General features: G+C 42.8%; 1 protein-coding gene across 3 annotated transcripts in view; it reads right to left on the bottom strand.

Annotated features, from left to right (window-relative positions):
- Positions 1-14,970, bottom strand: part of WWOX (WW domain containing oxidoreductase) — a 911,117-nt gene that overhangs the window by 855,244 nt on the left and 40,903 nt on the right. For all 3 annotated transcript variants that reach the window (XM_069497831.1, XM_069497832.1, XM_069497833.1), the window contains one exon: positions 4,831-4,937. In XM_069497831.1, coding sequence (XP_069353932.1) covers positions 4,831-4,937 — 107 coding nt within the window. The remainder of the gene's footprint in view (positions 1-4,830; positions 4,938-14,970) is intronic.

The following is a 14,970-nucleotide window of genomic DNA, read 5'->3' as shown; positions in this document are numbered from 1 at the left end:
AGACCAGCTCTAGGACACTAAGGAGACCCAGCTTCTGAACTGAGGCCAATGCACCCAGAAGATGCCACCCCTTGAGGCACCCTAAAGACCTGCGTGCTTTGGACCTCTTGGGAATCTTGGTTAAATGCCCATGAAAAATCAAGAGTAGCTGAGCTGGATCCCTGTTACATCCTCCTTGCTGACAGCATGTCATCCTAACCAGTCTCTAGGAAGACACGAAGTCTAGGCCAAGTTAAGAGACAAGTGAGGAAAGCATGGGCTTAAAGTCCTTCAATGAGAACCAAACCTTATCACCAAACCAAACATTTGTGAGTCACTCTTCCTGTATGATAGGCAAACAGATTCAAGATCCATCCTAGGGAATCAGGGGTGGGTTAAATAACAACTCTAAGAGATAGCCATCTCCCTGAAACATTGGCTGCCTCAACCCCCCTTAGATGCCAGAGTTTCACAACACTCCTTGAGCTCCACACTTCACTAATGGCCACCAACTCCCTCCCTCCCCCACCCCCCACCCCACAACAGGAGCTCTTCTGTACTTCCTGTTTCACTCTTGACATGATCAATAGACTTAGTGCAGGTCTGGGACATGAGACGCATTGGCCACTTGTAACAACTCCCGCACCTCAATCCGCCATGGCTGCTCCTATGAACAAATTGGTGGGGAGGTTGGTGGGTGGGCTCAGGTCTACTCACCCCGGCTCTACTCAACCTCTTCCCTCCACGGGACCTGAGTTTTAGATCTCGAATTTTAGAGACATAAATTTAGAAACAAAAATTTAGAAATCCCAAAGGGTGAGAGGAAGGAAGAACTGGGAGCCCCACTTAGGTCTCTCAACGGCTCTCCCCGGGACACTGAGGTCTTGCTGTGCCTTGATATCCAACAAGGCATTTTTCTTTGCATGCAGTGCCCCTCGGATGTCCTCGGATCTCAGAACAGGGAGTGGGACATACTAGACCTCCATGAAAACCCCACTCCAATAAATACTGAGTGAAGAAAAGGATAGTCCATGGCACTTCGAGGTTCAGACACACCTGTCAGTGTTCAAGACTCAGAGAACTCACATGGCATCCTAACAAGGAGATGCTGCTGCTATAGAAAAGAGAATCCCTTCTATCATGAAAACATGAAAAGATAAACTTTCTACTCAGCCAGCCACACACTGGCTCCTTGGGATACACAGGAGAGAATTAGGCTTGTCTTAGCAGTAAGGGGTACCAGTCTGTAATCCACATAAGGATGTGGATGAGGCAGACCACATCTATGGACTGTGTAACAACACAGGCATGAGCCCCACATCCCCATTTTCTTTATTTAATTATTATTAGAGGCTAGATGGGCCTCCCCTTTCTCCTTCATTTTTTCTTTGTTTTTTTTTAAAAAGAGATGGGGTCTCACTATGTTTCCCAGGCTGGAGTGCAGTGGCTATTCACAGGCACAATCAAAGCTCACCGCAGCCTTGAACTCCTAGGCTCAAGCAATCCTCCCACCCCAGCCTCCCAACTAGCTGGGACTACAGGCATGTGTAATTGCACTAAGGTCCTCTTTCCTTTTTCAATTATGTTAAATGGATTGGTCTTTTAACAGGATGGTTTACTTCTGTGCTGTCCATGTTATATCCTATTTTAATTGTTATCCTTTTTTCTCCTATTTATAACTTTGGAGCATCTAAAACATCTCAGCAGGAGGGCATTTCCCCATGAAACAATTAGTAGTAGTAATAGTAGTAGTAATTACATATAAGTTCTTAATATATTTCTATATGGAATGTGTTTTCACTTAAGTTATATTTTATTAAATAGCCAGATCTCCCTAAAAGCAATTTAAGAGCTCAAAAAAAGGGTATATTGAATGTAAAGGAATGACAGGGTAGATCAGAGTTGCTTCCGCTAAGAAATATGACTAACCCTGAAATTAATCACTCAAACAGCACCTAGAGATTTTGAAAGCAAAACCTAAAAGGTATTAACACTTATGATCCTGTATATGGTAGAAAAGCCAGGCCGTGGGATGGAGCAGAGAGACCTCACGTTTGGAAACCCAATGTACCGAGCAAGGAGCGCAATAGCTGTGCAGCTCTGGGCGAGTCCCCCGGCTCTTCTGTAAAATGGAGAAACCAGACTTTTGCATCCTTCTGAGCAAGGAATATAAGGTACCCAGCCCAAGGCACAGCATATGACAAGGATTTAGTAGATGGGGGGTGGGAGATGGTAGCTGCCCCATCGTGGATAGGAGAAGATCATTCCACTGGCTAAGAGGCAGATGTGAATATTCTGGAATATGGCAATCCAGGACTATGCAGTGAAAGCAGAAAGAGAAAGACCAGGCAGGGAAGAACAAGCTGGTGAGAGAGGGATGAACCAAAGCCCAGAATGCCCGCAGAGCCCTGGCATGTGAGAGCCGATGCTGGGCCAAACGGCCCAAAGCCTTCTGAACGAGCTTTTGCTGCAACAAAAAACTTTGGATCATTGTGAGAATCTCCCGTGAGGCGCCAATATGCTGCAGTACCTTCCCGGCCCCGATACTGATAGGATCTATCCCAAATGAAGTATGAACACACTTGAGCTGGCTAGCAGCTTGAAAAACTGGAGTCGATCAAGCTGACCTTGAGAAACACAAGGAGATGGTATTTAATGATATGCCAGATGAAATCCCTGCACAGAGATGTGAGCTAAGGAAGGACCTGAAGGAAAGCTGACCAGCAAATGTCAAGGGTGAGGAAGTGGGGGTGGCTGAGAACCAAGCCCAACAACGTAGGCCACCGAAGGAAGGTCTTAGGACTTCACACACTCTCTGCGTTATATTAATAGTGCAATGATGCAAGATGCTAATGACAGCTTCTGGTGCTACATTTGAGCTTTCAAAATCATAATCTAGGAGAAATGAAGAGCACAGTGTAATAGCATACAAAGAGAACAAGTAAACAGACAAGAGATGATGAATGGGTTGAGTTTCTTCAGCCTACAACCTATAAAATCTAATTTAAACATTTGAAATGGCATGTGAGTATTAGTTTTGTTTCCACTCGTTTCCTTTTCCCATGTCCCTGACAGTGACTTTCTCTGGGATTGCTGGTCTACCTCAAGGTCCTATACGGTAGAGTAGAACAACACAATGATAAATTCTATCATGTGAAACTGACTCACAAGGACCCAATTACAGCTCAAAACACAAGAGAGAGAGACTGAATGGTGGGTCTTTAAGATCTTCCATCCAATCTTCTTCATCAGAGATGAGGAAACTGAGGCACCAAATAGATCGAGAGATATGCCCAAAGTCCCACCAATTAGAGAAGACCCAGGAATTACTGTCTCTATGCAGCAAACAACAGCTAAAATAGAAATGAAAGCAGATTAATCTGTTCTCATACATACTGTATTTTAAGAAAAGAAGAGGATAAATTTAAAGATGCAAAAACAATTGTGTTTTAGCATTATCTTCCAAGACAGGCTTAAACATTAACATCATTGCACAATATGGTTACTATAATATCACTGGGGCCACTGGGATTTTATGTTTCTAGTTTAAAATATAACATTAAATGGACAAAGTTTTACAAGTTTAACACTCCCTGCTGTAGACAACAGTTGCCTGTCTACATTGTCGGTTGAATGGAAATTGAAGCAACACGACTACACAGCAACTGGGAAACTGGTACCAAAATTTACATGCATATGCCCCTTCAATCAAGGAGTCACCATTTTTGCTAGTTTACATTGATGTCTGTTTCTTTGGTTAAATCTGTCTTCCACAATAGGCTGAAAGCTCTAGAAAGGCAGTGGTAATGGCTGTCCTAACAGTAGACCCCAGCACTCATCACAGTCATGCACTTTGTAAGTAAGTGAATGAATGACAAGTGAATGAACAAATGAAGTCTATACTTCACACTGAAGCCCAGTGATCATGTTAAAAAAGCAATCACCTCACATCACTCTCGAGCTCACACCCTCTCACATCTTCCTAGAGACCCTACCAGATGCCCTACCACTCCCATTGGCACCTCTCCTACTTCTTCCTATTCCATTTGGCTCCAGCCACACCAGCTTCCCTGATGATCTTCGCATTTTCCCACTGTTCCTACCACTGTGCCTTTGCACATGCTATTCCTACTGCTAAGAAAGTATCTTCCCTGATGTTTGTATGGCTTACTTTTTTACTTCATTCAGGTCTCAGATCAAACGTCACTGATTTGGAGGCTCTCTGCTGAGCACCCATGTGGAAGAGCTCCAGCTGTCACTTCCCATCTCTTTTGCTTGACTGTACTTATAGCAGCCTGACTTTAAACATTAAACTTGATTATCCCTTTATGGTCTGTTTTTCCTACTTAGAAGGTAAGCCCATGAGGACAGGGATTTTGTTGTGTTTGATGCTATATCCTTAGTCCCAAGAGCATTACAAGCCTTCAATAAATGTTTATGCAGAGACATATTAACACCAACATCTACGCACACAGAGAAGAGCAAAAATCCAGAGATAGGATTAAAGCCTATTCCCTTATAATCTTAAAAGTCATGAAATAACAACCTCCCAGTTGCATTCATGGGTGTTAACCACATTTTATTTTTCTTAACAAATGAGTTCAATGAGTAAACATTTCCAAACCATTGAGTAATAAAGCAGATGACATTGACAATGAACTATAAACAAATGCATGGGTAATAATGGGCCTGCTCATCCTTTCATTCATAAAATAAACAAAGTGAAGATGACTTTAAAAATAAAGACATTATTCCAAAAGAAATAAACTGTACACACTGCACTAAAATCTTCATGCATTTAGCCCGGTGTGTGTATCTAACAATTAAAAACAAAAATAGTCAAGTACTTACCCATTCTTCTAAAATGCGTGACACTGCTTCATTGGCCCTTGCCATATTTCTACAGGCCAGGATCACGTGTGCACCATGGAGGGCAAAAGACTTGGCGGTTTCAAACCCTGTGGTTTAAAGGAAAGTCAACATTAGAAAACACAATATCCACACACTGAGTCATGTTCAGTGGCCTCTGCTGAGCACCATTTGCATTACCCTGGTAGTTCTCAACTAGGGGCAATTTTGCCCCCAGGGGACAGGTATAAATGTCTCAAGACATTTTTTCAGTGGCTACAACTGTGGGGAAGAGTGCTGGCCATGCACAGAGGCTCACGCCTATAATCATAGCACTCTGGGAGGCCAAAGTGGGAAGATTGCTTGAGGTCAGGAGTTTGAGACCAGCCTGAGCAAGAGTGAGACTCCATCTCTACTAAAAATAGAAAAAAGTAGCTGGGTGTGGTGGTGTACGCCTGTAGTCCCAGCTACTCGGGAGGCTGAGGCAGAAGGATCACTTGAGCCCAGGAGTTTGAGGTTGCTGTGAGCTAGGCCAGTGCCATGGCATTCTAGCCCAGGCAACAGAGCAAGACTCTGTCTCAAAAACAATTAAAAAAATAAAATAAAATAAAAAGTGCTACTGGCATCTAGTGAGTAAAGGCCAGGGATGCTACAAAATATCACAGCCCCCCACAACAAAGAATTACCTGGCCCAGACCATCAACAGTGTGAGGGTGAGAAAACTTGCCCTAAGGGCATAGTGACTTCAAAGCAAAAGGCCAAGCCATAGAAGAGTTCATGGCATGGTCAGCTATTTGACCAACAACAGTGACCAGATCCTTTACTAAAGGTTAAAAACATCATGCTCTGCTCTGTAACAGGTGTTTCCAGCACCTCCACTCCCTCCAAGGGTAGCCTATGTTTCTTAGACCCACCCTCCTACTGAGAACAATTAGAAAACCTGGACAAAATAAGACACGCTTGCGTGCATGTGCATATACACACAGATACACATCTGTTTGAAGGCATCAGAAGGACACAATGACTGAGAAAATTTCCAGCCAAGATCTGAAAAAGTTGAAAGGCCAGCATTTGGCAGCTTTTTCTCCCTCAAGGCATATTCCAGTTCCAAAAGTAGTAGTTGAGAGCCTGACATGATGGGCTGAGCTTCTGGCAGCCTCACAGCAGGAAAAAGACACAAACTTGAGCTTAGGGCCCTGGTAAATGAACAAACTGTTGGTTGGGGTCTTAAAGGGATACTTGGGAGACTGAGGCAGGAGGATCGCTTGAGCCCAGGAGCCAGAGGTTGTGTAGTGAGCTATGACGGCGCCACAGTACTCTAGCCTGACAGAGTCACTGTCTCAAAAAAAAAAAAGAAAAAGAAAAAGAAAAAAGAAATGAAGGAAATCCTGCCATTTGCAACAACATGGATGAACCTGGAGACCTTATGCTGAAATAAGCCAGACACAGAAAGACAAATACTACATGATACCTTTTATATGAGGAATCTAAAATAGTCGAACTCACAGAAGCAGAGAGTAGAATGGTGGTTGGTAAGGGCTGGGGGAGGGAGAATCGAGGAGACAGTAATCAAAGGGTACAAAGTTTCAGGTGTGCAAGATGGAAAAGCCCTAGAGATCCACCGTTCAGCACAGTGCCCACACTGTACTGTCTACTTACACGTTTACAAACAGGGTAGATTTTTATGTTGTGTTCTTATCTCGCCCACACACACACACAGACACACACAATAATAATACAAAGGGCGGGAGGAAACTTTTGAAGGTCACAAATATGTTTATCTCATAAATTGTGAAGACAGTTTCACAGGTATATACACTTATCTCCTAACTCATCAAGTTGTACACATTAAATACATATGGCTTTTTATATGTCAATCAGCCCTCAATAAAATGATTTTTAAAAATTAAAAAAGAAAAAGATAGAGATCCTACAAACCCTAAGATCTTAAGATATGGTGAACAACTTTATACCAGTAAATGTACAATATGGGTGAAAAAGACAAATGCCTAGGAAAATACTACTAGAAAATTGCCACAAGAAGAAATAGAAAAACTGGTAAGTTCCCTATAGTTAAAAAAAATGAATCCATAATTCAAAATCATCTCAAAAAGATTTGGAAGGAAAAGGGAGAGGAGAGGAAGGTAGAGGGGGAGGGGAAAAAGAGGAGCCAGTCTAATTCCAGAGGCTGAACCCCAAACCATTGCTCTAAACTGGAAAACACCACATTTTGTAAGCTGTGGCGGAAGACCACAGAGTACACAGTGCGACAACAAAGTAAGTGATCGATTCTACTAGGGAAGGCAGCAATGTAATTTAGCCAAATCCATGTCAAATGACCACAAATTAATGTTTCCAAGATAATGTTAATATGTATGGAAAAACAGAGTATCATTATCTTACTGAGATCACCATGTCAAAGAGCCCAGTAAAGTTCATTCATTCATATCACTTCCACAGATCTAATCTTCATGGAGAACAGTCTATTTGCGTAACCTGCTTCTCAAGGAAAGTTGGCACAGCACAGAGAAAAATTCAGACTCAGGAGCTGGACACACTTGTGTTGATGCCAGCTTTAACCATATACGAGCTGTGGGATGTCAGATTGCAACTCTAACCCATTGGAAACTCAGTTATCTTTTCTGTAAAATGGGGAATAAGTGATAAACATGTACTAAGAGCCTAACATAACCACAGTAGGTAGGAAATAGATGTTAGTTGCCTGCTCTTTCCAAAATCCTAGTGCCCTAATCCCATGCGTCCTATCTGATTTGTATGACCTACCAAATACAGCACAGTCACTACAACTAAAAAATTAAAACTCTCTCGGCCAGCTGTTGGTGGGTCACGCCTGTCATCCCAGTACTTTGGGAGGTTGAGGCGGAAGGAATGCTTTAGGCCAAGAGTTCAAGACCAGGCTGGGTAACATAGCGAGATCCCATCTCTACAAAAAAATTTAACAAATTAGCTGGACATGGAGGTGCATGCCTATAGTCCCAGCTGCTAGGGAGGCTGAGGTGGGAAGATCTCTTGAATCCAGGAGTTTGAGGTTGAATTGAGCTGTGATCTTACCACTGCACTCAAGCCTGGGGGACAGAAAAAGACCCTGTCTCTTTAAAAAAAAAAAAAAATTAAAAGCACTCTCTTAGATTTGCTTCCAACAGCTACCCAAGAGCTGAATGGCTTTAATATCAACTTGAATGCAAAGAAATCAGCTAAAGGCTACCCCCTTCCATTTGCCCAACACAATAGAACTTCAATGTTGAGACGACCTGAAGTTATTTTTTAAGATTTTACCAAATTCTGATTCCAAAATATCCACTTATGACCTAAGGATGACTTCTGATACTTAGGTGTTAAAACAATGCACAAGGGATTTCAAATCTGAACTATTTAACACGTCAATCTGTTTACCTCCTCTTTGGTGTGTGTAGTAAAAGGTGTGAAGCCCATCTCCAAGCTATGAGGTAAGACGATGATTATCTGAAATTTATTCATTTTTACCTGTGATGCCAATGTTACCCCTTATCTCCAGTGAGCCAAAGGCACCTAGATCACTTTGGAGAAGGGAGAGAAGTAAAATAGCAGGTTTTGGAGCCCAGCTGTTCCAACACCAGCTCGGGGCAGGCACGGGACGAAATCTTGCTGACTGATGTACCCCATCAATCAGGCTAATGAAATGCTGACGGCCATATGGAGGCAACATGAAGCAGCCACACACCACCTCACTTGTAAGCCTTATGCACCAGAAGCCCTAGGAGAAGATGGTGGACTCTGGGTCCCTTTGAAATTTCCAGGTCAGTGCAATGATCAGAAATATTTTTCCTCACATTCTCATCAGAGGGTATTAAAAGAAAAAATGATGTAGGAGACTGGGGAAGACGGTACACACAATTCTTAGTCATTCATTAGCAACCATATTTTTAAAGGATTGAGAGAGCATCGATAGAATGCAAGGCCAGGGAGGCCCCAGAGCTTTATTTACCAACTTCCCAGGGTAACAGTAAACTCCTTGGGCCTTCTGCCCTTTTCATCTCTGTATTTCACAGAACTAGCACCCTGTAGTATTCAGTAACTACCTGCCAACGGAATGAATGGTTCTCGCAGACTGCTAAGAGGCTGCAATTTCGGACTATTTTAAAACAATTCAAGTTGTTTCAAACTGCAACTCGGATGGCCTTCTAACTTCCTTTTTAATGATGAATAAATATTAAAACCCTGCAAAGATACCGCTCCCTGCAGTTTTGAATGACACTGCCAAGAAATCTGTGGGGAAAAAAAACACGTCCTTTCTCTATCAAGTTTTATTTTCCCAAACAAACCTGTCAAAGTCACGTGATCTCACTTGACAAAACAACCGACAGCAAAGGACTTTCTATTACCAAAAGGGGCACATCTGATAGGACGGCAGCAACAGGCTGGAGGCACAGGCTTGCGCCCTTTTCTCCTTTAGAGAATTCCTGACCGTATTCATGGGGAAGTCGTCTGTCGCTGTGTCTTCTGAAATAATACCCTGGGTCTTAAGTCTTCCTTTATCTAAGTAACGAATTACACGTTGCTAGTCTATTTTTAAAAGCTGCACTAGACAACTCCATTTTCTTATTCTTTACAATTGCCTTTGGAGCAAAAACAAAGCACGGCTATTTCAAAAAAGATGATGGTTTAACAGGAAGGACAATAACACTTTTATAGTAAACCATATCTCTGGAGTGTAGCATTTTATAAAAAAAAAAAAAGTTTAATAATGCTACCTACTGCTAAAGTCCTGGATAAAGCCCATGAGAATAGCATCCCTCACTCTTGTAATACTGCAGCTGATGGCCAGTTTAATTAGCTAAATGTAGTAGTGCTAAGCCAATTCTGCACAGTGCCAAAGTTTGTGCAAAATAATGAAGGCAATGGTTTACTAAATTTAATAACCTGATTCATCTTATAAAAAATTAACTTTATGACAATGTTTAAACTGAACCAGCTTAACTGCATGGAGATAGCAAGAGTGTGTTCAGAAGAATATTTAAAGCTAATAATATAAAGAAAATAAAGGAAGACATTTTAAAACACTGGGCAGCATCAGTTTTTCTAGCACTTGTTACATCTGATCCAATCAGAAAAATTCAGTGGCTGTGGAGGTTTAATATCTTACTGTCTTTAAGCTTTTAGTACAAACATTCAAGTACTATAAAATGGAAGAGGTACCCCCCCAAAATTAAATACCTGCTTATCTTACTATAGTTCTCATTCTCTAAAATAAAGGTTACAAACTGGTGACCACAGGTAAGTCAAAGTCCACTGACCTGTCTTCTTTGGGCCACACTTTGTCTTCCTTCCTTCCTTTTATCTTCCATCCCTCCTTCCTCCCTCCCCCTTCCCTGCCTCCTTTCATTCCTCCATTTCTCTCCCTTGCCCTCTCTTCCTGTTTTTTTTTTTTTTTTTTTTGACATTATGCCATAAGATCTTCCTTCCTTCCTTCCTAACGTGAATTAATTGCCAGCATTAAAAAGTTGGGGAGATCACATAATCCAAAGCTAGACATCCAACTTCTCTGAAAGAGCTTACAACGGGAACACATTGGGCCCCCAATCCCACTTGATGACAGTCAGGTGAGCTGAGGAGCCGCTGCCAGCTGGAGATGGGGTTTGGGCTGTCTGGGTAGCCATGGTCACCACCCTTGCTACTGGCATTACCTGCTCGACCACTGCAAGCACCTGATGCTCAGGTATGCACTACCCGGGGAAGACGATGACTCAAGCCTTACCACAAAGCAGCCTCAATTTCGAACATTAACATCCAAATCAACAAATCTCAAAGACTGTTTCCCACTGACCTAGTTAAGATTTTATTTAAACCATGTCAAATCCTACTCTGTCAAGCATGAGAAGATTGGGATGCTACCTACACCCGAAAACCCTGGCAGCGGCACCCAGTGCTGCACAGAGAGGCAGGAGGGTAATGACTCAGGGATCTGCAGGATTTGGATGTGTGGTGCGAGCTCCTTTGCATTTCCCAAATGTCACTAAGTGGCAGCAGGAACTCTGGGCCAAGAACTACAGTGGGACCAAAGGAGTTTAGGATAAATCAGACAAGCAAAAAGGCAGGGTTCACGGCAAAAAAAGATCAAGGACTGGTGAGCAGCTCCACATGAATAAAGCACAGGGACTGCAGCGGAGATGAAACCCCACACACCAAGCTAAAACCTGGGGACTCTTCTTCAGGTGGTGGGCGCCTGTGAAAGAGTGGGGGCAGAGAGTAATAAGTTATTATTATTATTTTATCCACTGAAGGTACCTCCAGTGCTCATGCAGACACTGGACTGGCTAAAGAGATTGGAGCCTTGTGACCAGCCAGGAGAGGATGAGATGTCCTCTTGTGCTAAGCAGTGAACAGTATAAATTAGAAAACCACTTAGCAAGCAAAAAACCTACAAAGCTGGTGACTGGCTAAGTCTAGTGACCCCTGGGTCACTGGTAAGCTTGGTGATTTGTTCGCCCAGACAGGGAACACAATGGGAGGAGTGGTTTGTGCCTGGTGGTGGAAGGGGACAGAGAAGGTGGCCACACCCCACGAGACACACTGGTAGGCTGGACAAGTGGGGACAGAGTTGCCCACAGATTCCTCAGGCACAAAAAACATTAGGGTGGAAACCCAGTCCCCGAAAATACTGACAAAGCTCCTATGGAAGTAAGAGCTAAGAACAAGGCAGTTTCTTTCCCTGATGCCAGGAAGGTTCCTTCTGGTTTGAGTTTTTTAATTTTCTCCATGTTGTGGATGTACTTGGGCAGTGTCCCCATTTACTGTAAATTATGGTTTTAATTATCATTTTTATTAAGATGCCCAAAGGAGTTGGGCTTACAATACCCATAATTTCTAATGGGTTGTTATTATTAATTTATAATTGTGAAACACTGGAGACAAATGTTACTTGTAACTGTGCACAATTAAAAGGCCACAGAGATGGTGATTTCCACCCCCTTCCCCACCACACACACACCCCCCTAGAACACACCACTAAAGCAATCTTTAGGAACCAATCAACAAGTTGCAGAATCTTCCAAGCACAGTCCTCTCTTTCCCTGGAGATCTACTGGCATGTATAGACAAGAAGATAAAACCTAATGTCTTTCATCTTGAGTTAGATTTTGGGACAACTCAAATTCAGGGACAGTTTTTGTGTTAATAAACTGGCTTTAAGGATGTAAGTTACTCCTACACCCTCCTAAAAGTACAAAGACCACACTTTCCAAACTGATCTGATTAATGTAAATGAAATTACAGTGACATGACATTGACCGTGATGTTGAAATTCAACTCTCCCAGGGCATTTTCAGATGAAGTCCTAGGACGTACAGTCACCACCACTATAAGGTCAATACCACATCTGCAATGACCAGATAATCCATACTGCTGTTTCCGTAGTTACTTTAATTACCTAAATGATCACATTTGCTTTCCTCACCACTTCAATTATGTAGTTTTCAATTCCAAAGAGTTAGAGATGGGCCTCGCCAAACACCATCCACAGCTGCCAACTCTTAAGAAATTACAAAACTACACAGGTCTCTCCAGAGGAAAATAAGTCATCACCAGTCCTGTTTTTTAAATGTATATGTTTTTTGTTTGTTTGTTTGTTTGTTTATTTCAGCTCATTATGGGAGTACAAAAGTTCAGGTTATATATATTGCCCATGCCCCCCCATCCCCCTGAGTCTGAGCTTCAAGTGTGTCCATTCCCCAGACAGTGCGCATCGCACTCATCAAGTAGGTATACACCCATCCCTTCCTCCCAGTCCCCACCTCTGTCCGATACCCGACTGGTGTTACTCCCAAATGTGCACTGGTTTCCCTGATCATCACCTAAATGTATATGTTGAATATAGCAAGCAACAAGTAGCATACTGACGGAGCTTCCTAAATATCCCTTATAACATTGATACATTTACCAAAAAAAAAAAAAAAAAAAAAAGCTGCCAATTCAAGAGATGAGAATACAGAAGTAGGAAATGACTCAGTTCCCATGGAATATCTTTTTTAAAATACACTGCATCTATGTGCTTTGGGCAGAACTGAGGCTGAGGCTGTAATGTTTTGCAAAGCTATATGATAAATCCCAAGTGACTGCGTAAGATCTCACAAGAAGTAAGACTGACGCCCAGGCTGGCTACTAGTGATGCCACAGTGCTGGGTGAGTAAGTTCTTATTTGACCTGCCAGTGACAGTCCTGGTTAGGAATCACAGTGAGAAAAGTGCCTAAAGATTACAATTAACCCAGTCCTAGGCAAGCCCAATGAACACAGATTCTGTACAGGCAACTAAATTGGACAGGGTATTAGTATCAGAAAAGGTGTGAAGGAACCAAGCAACCTCATGTATTAATGGAGGAGGAGGGCATATAAAATGGCTCAACATCTTTGGGGGCATTTGGGCCATATCTATCAAATTTGAAATGGACATGCCCTTGAACCCAGCTATTCCAGGATCAGAAATTTATCCTACAAATAGACTCACCAACTTGGGCAAAAATGTGGGAGGAATATCCAATAAAGCATTGTTTATAACAGACTGCAGCCAACCTTAAATGTCCATCAGCTAGGTTAAATAAATTACACGGCAAGCACAGAACAAAATACTGTGCTGCACTTAAAATGAATGAGGCAAAATGATATGGAGATGAAAGGAAACATCTCCATGTTACGGTATTAAGAAAAAAAAAGGCAAAGTACGGAAGAGCATACATGGGAAACCCAACATTGGGGAGCCATGTGGTTAGGGAGGCGCTAAGGTTGATTACTTCGGGACCGAGGAGAGGAACATTTATTGTGCCTTTTATAACGTCTGTGCTACCTCAATTTTGAACACATGCATGTCTGTCTGCTATAGTAAGAAACTAAAAATAACAAACTGAATGATATCTAACTGGCAATTTATAGGCCTTTATGAATTTTAATAAAGAGTAATCAAGGCAAGGGAGAAAAAAAGGGAGGAACCTGTTCCTCTTCCAAAGTATTTTCTGAGCACCCTGACTTGCAGGGAAGACTGTTGAAACACCTCCTGCAGGTAGGCAGGAGGTCTTAGAGTGTTAGCATATGCTGGGCACCGCAACACGTGCTTAACAAAATACATCAAGTCTAAGGTGTTCTTCACAGAAACACTGGGAAGTGTCACTGTCATCATTCCATATTAGAGAAAACGAATGATCACAGAGGTTAAGGGACTCACAAGATCAGAGGCCAAAAAAGGGGCAGGACCCTAATGGGCAGTATAGCCTGAGCTCAAGCAGGTGCACCCACCCCATCATCTGGTCCCCAAACTACCACCATCACCATGTCACCAGGGGTTTGTGACATTGTGATTCAGCATGAAATACACATTGAGTCTTCAACCAGGTTCCTGGCATAGAGCCCCTAAAACTCTTGAAATATCCGGAGCCATAGGGATGACAGCAGTGTCTTTTGTTACTCATAATAAGCCCCTTTCAATGATACCAGAGTTTATGCTAATGAGGTGACTCTTGAAGGATGGGGGGTGGTTGCCAGAGGAACCAACCACGTGATTACAGGGTTGGAACTTTCAGCTTCATCAGCACCTCCCCATCCCCTCCTGGGGGAAGGGGGGGGTGCTGGAGGTTGACTTAATCACCAATGGCCCCTGATTTAACCAGTCTTGCCTACATAACAGCCTTCATAAGAACCCTGAAGGATGGGCTTTGGTGAGGTTGCCAAACACAGGGAGGGGCCTGAAGGGTGGTATGTGCCCACAGAGGGCACAGAAGCTCCACACCCTTCCCTGTACTTTGCCCTGTGCATCTCTTCATCTTGCTTTTCATCTCTATTCTAAACGTTTCCCTCAGTTTTGTGAGCCATTATAGCAAATCATCAAACCTGAGAAAAGGGTTGTGGGAACCCCTAATTTGTAGCCAGTTGGTCAGAAGTGCAGGCGACAGCCTGGGACTTGTGATGTGTCTAAAGTAGGGGATGTCTTGTGAAACTGAGCCCTTAACCTGTGGGGTCTGTGCTAACCCTGGGTAGTTAATGTCACAACTGATTTGTACGATACCAGTTGGCATCTGGTGAGTTGGAGAATTACTTAATATAGGTAAAACCTCCACACATTGGTGTCAGAAGTGTTCTGTTTGAAAGCACAGAGGAAG

This window comes from Eulemur rufifrons, chromosome 23 (genome assembly GCF_041146395.1).
Source record: "Eulemur rufifrons isolate Redbay chromosome 23, OSU_ERuf_1, whole genome shotgun sequence".
Classification (NCBI taxonomy): Eukaryota; Metazoa; Chordata; class Mammalia; order Primates; family Lemuridae; genus Eulemur; species Eulemur rufifrons.
Note: the sequence above shows the minus strand (reverse complement) of the source record. Positions and strands in the feature narration are given on the sequence as shown.